We start from the raw sequence: 9,119 nt of genomic DNA on the forward strand, positions 1-9,119 counted from the left end.
GAGGAAGAGAGAAGGAAGGAAGGAAGAAGGAAGAGTGAGGGAAAAGAAAGGAAAGAGATAGAAACAGGGAAGAGGAAGAGTAGAAGCGGGAGAGAGTAAGAGAGGGAGGGAAAGAGGAAAAGTGAGAGAAAGAAAAAGGGATAGAAAAGGGAGAGTGTAAGAGTGGGAGAAAGAGAGAGAAGAAACAAGAAGAGAGGGAAGGAGGAGAAGGGAAAGAGGCGGCTATATATCGCCTGACCAGGTGTCCATTTATCTCCACCTCCAACAACCCTCCACAGTCAAAAGCATCAAGTTCCTTCTCTCATTCTTAATACTAACCACCACCGCGGAGGTGTTTTTCCAATCCTCAAAACCAGTCCAAGCCGTATCTCTCCCTACCCCAAGCACCCTACACCCGGCCAGCCCCACTAGCCGGGGGGCGGGGTCACGTGGGTGGGTGGGGATGAGGCCGCAGGCTCCAGTTTAAGGATTAAAAGTGGGGAAGTGAGGAGAGCTAAGGAGAAAGAAGCAGAGCAGGGCGGACCCTCCCTCCAACACAGCCACCCAACTAGAGATGAGGTGGATTCACGATTCCCCCCGAAAGGAGGGAGGTCGAGGCAATTCCCGGCTCGGGAGGGTCTTTTTTGGAGGATATGAGCGGCGGTCCCACTGGGCCCAGGCCTCCCCCCACTTCAGGACCCCTCCCCGGCGGCTCCCCCATCCTACCTGACTAGCTTTGTGAAACTGCTTTTTCAGTCCAGCCACAGACATTGTGGACCGCGCGTGGAGCCAAACGGTGCCCCAACCCTCAGGGAGGGGGGGCGCCGGGGGACAGGGGGCCGGGGAGGGGGACTATGCGGTCCCGGGAGCGGAGCGGACGCCCAGGACCAGTCGCCCCGCTGCTCTCTGCCGGACCCCCCGCCTGTCACTGTCACGGCCGCGAGCCACACACTCTCACTCCTTCGCAGGTACGCAAATGAGAAACACCGCGTTCCAAAGCGTCCGGGGCGCCCATTGGCCAAGCCGCGACTGTATGCAAATAAGACCCGAAGAACGCCCACGCTTCATTGTTGCGTGAATACGGGGGGCGGGAGGGAGAGAGATGTGCGGGCGGAGGGCCTTGAGGGGGGCGCCGGCGCCTAAAAGAGGCGCGATGCGGGGTCGAGGGGCTTCCGCTCTCGCAGGTTGTTGCATCTTTTCCCGCTGGTTTTTGCCCCAAAGTCCGTGCATCCACGGGAAATGCTTATGCCATGCACCCTGAATTTGGAGTGCATGTGCCGGATTTTCCTCGTTTCTTGCTCTGCCCGGACGGGAGGCTGCGGACAGGTGGAGATCCAAGGGCAACGAGCAAGCCTTTGGCTGCAAGGGCGAGGTAGTGTATGGCCAGACAGCGCAGCGCGGGAAAGAGAAGGCGGACCCCGGGGAAAGAATAGTGTAAGGCTGCTCTAGTCATCATTTGTTACGCAGAAATGTGCCAGGAGCTCTCGCTGGTGAGCTGGGGGTGAATTACTCATGTGGGGGAGATGCTCAGCCTCCCTCAGACCAATGGGAACCCGGTGTAGCGTGCTCCGGATTTACAAAATAAATACATGCGTTTGCTGACCTTCCCTAAAACAGTTCGTTCCTACATTACCCTGTTGCGTTTTATCCTGTAAATAGGTAGCACCTGTTTCCAAGCAAGTCTAAAAAATCCAGTTGGAGGGTTTCCTAAATTAATTTGTGTGGAAATTGTTGCGGGGAGAGAAGGATGCACATGGAGGTAAAAGTATTTGGGTCTGTGGAATTTCCTAGGGACCAAAAAAGAACTGGACAGATTCGAACGCAGAACCTATTAGGTTAAGCCTATTTGTATGCCCCCAGAAAGTGTCGGCTGTAAAATATTTTTTTTTTATTTGCATCATTCCATTCTTCTGCTCCAGTCGGTTGTGAAGGGTGAGATGAGCCTTGGCTTTTCTGAGTCTTAACACGCGTGAGCTCAAACTAAGCTGGAAAGGCTCCCAAGCCTAGGTTCTGGGATGAGTAATAGACAAGCACGCCTGTGAGAGGAAGCCTAGGAGCTGTTTTCTGAAAATGAGTATCCAGGACTGCAAAGGTGATGGAATTTTCCTCCAAATCCTCTCAAGCCATCAATAGAGGGAGTACCCATACCAAGAAAATTACAGAGTCTTGAGGTTTTCATGTTCATGATTTCCTATTTTATATTTTCTTTATTATTATTATAACTTTTTATTTACAAAACATATGCATGAGTAGTTTTTCAACATTGACCTTGCAAAACTTTCTGGGCCAAATTTTTCACTCCTCCCCCCTCTACCCCCTACCCTAGATGGCAGGTTGTCCAATACATGTTAAATATGTTAAAAATATATGTTAAATCCAATCATATTTAATATTTTCAAGGAAAATATCACCAGCATTTTTTTCATTTTTTTTTCTATTTTTTTGTCAGATGGAACAGTGTTCTGTTTCTTAATCTAGAGAACTGGAGAAGGCAAGAGATATAATTTGAAAAAATAAAAAACAAAAAACAAAACACAGTACCTGGGCCAGAATATCTGGTTTTAAGTAAGTCTTTGCCATTTACTTGCTTTGTGACTTTAGTCACTTAAGTTTATCTGGGTCTCAACAGATAAATGAGGGTTGAACTAAATTGTCTCCAAGCTCACTCCAACTCTAAGGCTCTCTGATCCTATTGTTATCAGTATCTGATGATAATTAGTAACATAACAGGTTGTCTTTATTAATGAGAGATGTGCCTTGATTAACTATGGGTTAGTAAGAACGTGATTTGAGATGCTTTACAGAGCTTTGCATTGTTTTATCATGCTACCATATATGGCCTTCATAAAATTCTTTTTAACAAGGGGTAATTTACAAATTCCAGTTTCTCTTGCTCCTCTTCCTAACACTCTGAAACATAAATGAACACTGTTCATAGTTCCCACCTTGAGAGATAATTTTAGAAACTTTTGGGCATCCATATCTATTCCATAGATTTTTTTTAATCTTTCCCATCTCCCAAAATGAGAGAGAAAAGAATATTGGAAAAACATTAAACCTTGAGTGCTGCTATTGTGTAAGCAAAGAAGAAGCAAGAATCTAGTGTCCAAGCTTTCTAAAAGCACCATAATTTTCTCTGAAATTCCCATTTCAGAAAGTGGAAAAATGCCCATTTTCCCTAAATAATATGAGTTGATTTACCTTCTCAGAAATCTTCAATGATTCCCCACTGTATAAAATTTAAAAATCCTTATTTTAGAATGTATGGCCTTCCACAAGCTGGCCCCCTGCTACCTTCCCAATTTTATTTCATATCATTCCCCGTAAAACTTTATTTTTCAAATAAAATTGAAGACTAGCAGTTTTACCAACTTGATATGCCATTCCCTTGGCTTTGCAACTTCATAAGCCCCCTTTTGTGGACCAGATTGATATTATATACACAGAGAGAGAGATGTATATGTACATTTAATTATTTATTTTATGAAATATATATCTCATTATGAAAGGATTGCCACTATTGATCTTTCAAATCAAGCAATCCCAAAGTATTGTGTCATCTCTATTAGCAAGCTCCATACTTCCCCAGAGCTTCTCAGCCAGGAGACCCCACCAGCAGTGTCATAAAAGCTAGTAGAAAGCCACAGAAGTAAGTTCGTATGTAATAATCCTATTTGAGAAATGTATCACTTTTGTTTATAAAAACATTAAAATAAAAACCTAACCAAAAAAGATTTTAAGTAGTAATCGCCCATATTGGATATTTTTTTAAAGATATATCATGGTTATATTGGATCTTCAAAACTAGGATGGATGAATTTGAATTAATAAACTAAAAATGTCCCATCTGAAGAACTTAGGCAGCCTTTCTAATAATGGCAAGATGGGATACTGTCTAATCACACACACTTTTTAAAAAATAATATTTGAGGGCTTTTCCCTATAGTTAATACAATTTTTTCACATAATCACAGACTTTTAAAGTAAGAGAAAACGCCTTGGAAATTATTAGGTCCAACTCTCTTATTTTATAAATGAGGAAACTAAGGTGTAAAAAGATCAATCAATCAATTGTGATGAACTTGGCTCTTTTCAACAACAAAGTGATTCAAGCCAATTCCAATAGAGCTATGATGGAGACAGCCATCTGCATCCAGACTGATAGCAACTGAATATGGATCACAACATAGTATTTTCATCTTTTTTTAGTGATGGTTGTTTGCTTGCTTGTTTTTTTTCTCTTTTTTTTTCTTTTTGCTCTTATGCAGAGATGATAAATGTAGAAATATGTTTAGAAGAATTGCACATGTTTTACCTATATTGGATTGTTTGCTGGAGGAGGGAGGAAAGAGGAGGGAGATAGGGAATAAAACATGGAACACAGGGTTTTGTAGGGATGAATGTTGAAGGCTATCTTGGCATATATTTTGAAAGATTAAAAAGCTGTTATAAAAAAAGGTCAATCAATTTACCCAAGATGATAGTAGTCAGCAAATTTAGGAAGTAGAGCTAAAACTCAAGTGCCTTGATTCTCATAGCCAGTGTTCTTTAGGGAGCTGCTCTAATATTATGTTGGAAATTTCAATTCCAGAGAGAGATTAGGAAAAGTGGCTAAAAGAAACAAGCATCTGCTTCGGCTGCCTTCATAGATGTTAGAATAAATTGTTCTCATCTACCCATTTCACTGGGGAAGTCTTTCCTCATCAGTGGATCTGAGGCCTGCTGATTATTCTCAACCTGGTTTTATCCTGTATATCCCAAATGGTTTCCTAGGGTGTAGCTGCTGTGCATGCTATTGAGTGAGAAGTATATTGCATAGGTGAGAAGTAGGTGACAGGTGGATATCAAGGGCTCAGCAGGCCCCTACACCATAAGTACCCTCCTTGAACACCCCATAAGCCCCTTAAGGCATACTGGATTTGGGAAGATAGATTTCAAAAAAAATCTTCCTTTGACCTTCTCTAATTCTTCTCTTCCTAAAACAAACCCCCCAGAGAACAAAAATATGGTTACCAACTTTGTAATAATAAAATCCAGTATTAGGTATGTAAGCAAATCAGCAAACATTTATTAAGCTCCTGCATTGGACTAGGCACTGAGCTAGATGTTGGGAATGAATACATCAGAAAAATGAACCATTCACTATTCTCATGAAACTTGCATTCTGTTGTAAATGACAACATGTACATATATGAGTATACAAGTTAAATCAGCAAGCATTTATTAAGCACCTACTATGTTCTGGTTGGGACAACTAAGTGACAAAGTAGATAGCGTACTGGGCCTAAAATCAGGAAGACCGAATTCTAATCTGGCCTTGGACACTTACCTTGCACAAGTCACTTAACTTTATGTGCCTCAGTTTCCTCATCAGGAATATGAGCTGGAGAAGAAAATGGCAAACTACTCCAGTATTTTTGCCAAGAAAACCTCAAATGGGATTACTTAAAGTTGGACAGAACTGAAAAACAAATGCACCAGATAGTGTATTAATATAAAGAAAAACAAGACAATCCCCTGCCCTCAAAGAGTTCACAATCTAATGGGAGAGATAACATATGCACAAACAGGATATAATAGGGCAAACCAAAGCTTCCATTTAAGGGGAAAACTTCCTCATATCATCTCATTTTCTCCTGGCTGCACTACTACCAAACTTCTCTGACTGACCATGCCCCAGAAAGCGAAGCCATCGTCACATGCCGAGGACATTCCATCAGCCTTGGTACTCCAAGGCATGCCCACCTGTCACTTTGACTAGAGAATGGAGCCAAGAACACCTTATCCTCTATTTAGGGACTGTTGTTATCCCACTCCTGGATACCACTTGGAATTTCTACTCCAGCTAAAGAAGTGATGGCAAACCACTCCAGTATCTTTGCCCAAAAAGCCCTAACAACAATCAATAATTATAGATGAGGGAAACTGAAGCAAGCAGAGATAAGTGATATGCCCAGGGTTGTAGAGCTAATAAGTGTTTGAGGTAAGTTTTGAACTTGGGAAGATGAATATTCTTGACTCCCAGGCCTGGCCCTCTATTCACTAGCTGTCCCAGGAGAGAGCTTAGTTTAGCTCAAAGATCTCATTTTTCTTTTGACTTGAACTACTTTGGGACTTCTCTCAATTTTTCAAAATGCCCCAGGAAACTTATTATTGGGAAAATGTCATCTTAACTGCAAGATACCATCAGCCATGGTACTCCACCTCATCCTTACCCTCTTTCAGTCTGATAGATGAATTCATGAATTACAAAACCTTGAAACATTTCATTTCTCTGTAGACTAGCACTACTTTAGGGCTTTTCCCACTCTCTTCCCTCCTTTTTCATCTGAATTTTTATATTGTCTTTTCCTTTTGTTTGTTGTCTTTCTCTATTAGATTATAAACAAGAGTAGGAACTCTCTTTTCTGTATTTGTATTCCCAATATTTAGTGCATAACACTTACTAGGTGTATAATAACTATTTATTGACTGTTTAAATTGGAATTAATCTTAGGATGAACAGTGGTAGCATCAAGAGGGATTGAGAAAGGCTTCTTGTAGTAAGTAGTCTTTTTTCTGAGATTTGAAGGATGACTAAAAAACCAGGAGATGAGAAAAGACAGAATTTCAAGCAAAGTGCAGGGAGTAGGAAGATGGAGATACTAGCTTTGTAATCCTGGGCAACTGACTTTAACCTCTGTTTGCCTCAGTTTCCTCACTGATAAAATCAGCATAATAATAGCACCTACCTCCCAGGGTTGTTGTGAGGATCAAAAAAGATGATATTTTTAAAGCATTTAGTATAATGCCTGGCTCATGGTGAGCATTATATAAATGGTGACTATTAGTCATAGTATCTTATGTGAGAATAGCAAAGAGAATAGTATTACTGGATTGTCAACTACATGGAAGGGAGGAAAGAAAGGAAGAGATTTAGGTTATGAAGGGCTTAAAATACAACATTGTGAAATACATGGGGCAGCTAGGAATAGGGTGTCAGACCTGAAGTCAGGAAGACTCAACTTCCTGAGTTCAAATCCAACCTCAAACACTTACTGTCTGACTAACCCTAGTCAAGTCACCTACCCAGCTTGCCTCAGTTTCCTTATCTGTCAAATGACCTGCAGAAGGGCATAGCAAACCACTCCAATATCTCTGCTCAAAAAACGCATGGGGGATTGCAAATGGGATCACAAAAAGCATGACTGAACAACAATAATGACACTGAGTTACAAAACCATCCCTTGTCCCAATAATACCATTGCTTAGGTTTTACCTTAAAATACTTATGGGGGCAAGAGAGAAAGTCCTGTCTGTGCATTTAGAGTTGTTTTATTGGATAAGGGCATGGGGCAAAGCCCAATTTAGATTTTGGCACCTTTATCATGATTCATATCTGAAGTGATCTATTCCCAAATTATAAAAGATTCACTATTGGGAGTTACCACTCACAGCTAGAAGGGAAGTGTATATATATTTTGTGTGTATGTTTGCTCTTCATAGGTTCTCTAGGAAGCATGAAGAAGTTCCTCCATCAAGTTGAAAGAATTATAGGGCAGCTAACTAGTTGAAGGACCAGCCACCCATATCCCTGATCATCTCTATAAGTGGGACATTCTCTGAGGAGTCAATTGAGACCCTCAGAACTGTGTCAGAGATTGGAGTTATTTCTAACAACTGAAGGATTCTTCCTTGGTATGAGAGAAGAAAACAAGTTATAGAGAAAGCACTCAGCTCTTGAGATGGAATGAAACTTCGATTTTCCCCTTGTGCTTCTCTCTAAATGGGGGATGGAAGAGAGAAGAGGAGACTTCTGTCTTCTCACTACCCCCTAAACAATGGCATTCCAAAATGATGTGATTCGCCCCTCAGAAGAGGTCACATGAGACAGAAAGCAGGGCCAGGGGGCCTAGGAAGATAAGAGTCAGTCCTAGAATTGAGGAGATGAATGCAGATTGGAAAATTAAACAACCTTCTCAATAGAAAACCCGTGTCCAGGTGGAGGTGCTCTGTGTGTGTGCTCACTTCTGCTGGGGTGGTATATATTTGTGGGATAGTATATCCTAGATTTGTGGATGGAATATTCTAGGACTACTATCTATTTCAACAGTAATGGTAGCTAACACTTATATAGCACTATGTGTCACACACCGTACTAAGTTCTTTAGTCTTTATCTCATTTGGGCCTTATGACTCTGAGTGGGTGCTATTGGAAAGCAGGCCTATGAAGGGCTGGGCAGCCCTCACTCAGAACTCCTAACACACCTACACCCCTAGAAGCAGCAGTGGGGCTTGGTGGCTCCCTGGAGGTCTGAACAGCCTTTTAAGGATGACACTGCTCACTTCCAGGTGAGAGGGAGGGGCTAGAAAAGGTGCCTTAAAAATTGCCTGCTTCCCCAATCCTGGCCTGTCTGCTGCAACAGCTGGGTATCCCATCCTGTGGTCAAAACACTAAAAATGTACAGAAACTTGTGCAAAACTGATTCCACTCATCATCAGTACGTGGACCCCCAGGGACACCCAGCATGGTGTCCCCTCATCAGAGAAAGTGCTGTGCTCTATGAGCAAAGCAGAATTGAATTAGCTCGGAAAACACACAAGATATGCAAAGTTAGAGAATCCAGCCCACATGTTCACAGGGACTATATAGGTCCAATTTGTGGCATCTTGGTCTGCTCAGCCACAACCAGACACACTAACTCATCTCTAACATAGCGATATCATTTTGGTCCTCTTTGAGAACGAAGGATAATAACCATCAAGTGCTATTATTATCTTTATTTACAGATGAAGCAAACAGCAGTTAAATGACTTTGCCTGCCTTTAATTGCCCAGTTTAGTTGTCTGAGTTTGGATTTGAACTCAGTTCTTCCTAATTATATGTCTGGTGGCACTCTATTCACTGCATCACCTGGCTGTCAAAAATATTTGCCTTGGTTTATTTAACTGTCCCTTCTGTCTATTAAAGATAAACACATCAGTGGAGAGCTTCTGAGTTTTATTGTGTTAGTATTTTACTTTAAACTCAAGTAAATAGACCTTTATTTAGTGCCTATTGGTGCAGATGCAGAGGTAAATAAGGTCCCTGCTTTCAAAGTTTAGTCGAAAGGAGTACATGTGTTAAGCTCTTATAACTTCCCACATGATAAATAATGATT

The 9,119-nt window shown here is 41.7% G+C and overlaps 1 protein-coding gene across 1 annotated transcript in view; it reads right to left on the reverse strand.

Annotated features, from left to right (window-relative positions):
* SH3GL3 (SH3 domain containing GRB2 like 3, endophilin A3) overlaps positions 1 to 990 on the reverse strand; it is a 138,098-nt gene extending 137,108 nt beyond the window's left edge. The window contains exon 1 of the mRNA XM_051981176.1: positions 706 to 990. Coding sequence (XP_051837136.1) covers positions 706 to 750 — 45 coding nt within the window. The 5' untranslated portion in view covers positions 751 to 990. The remainder of the gene's footprint in view (positions 1 to 705) is intronic.
* Positions 991 to 9,119: the final 8,129 nt, after the last annotated feature.

This window comes from Antechinus flavipes, chromosome 2 (assembly GCF_016432865.1).
Source record: "Antechinus flavipes isolate AdamAnt ecotype Samford, QLD, Australia chromosome 2, AdamAnt_v2, whole genome shotgun sequence".
In the NCBI taxonomy this organism is placed as follows: Eukaryota; Metazoa; Chordata; class Mammalia; order Dasyuromorphia; family Dasyuridae; genus Antechinus; species Antechinus flavipes.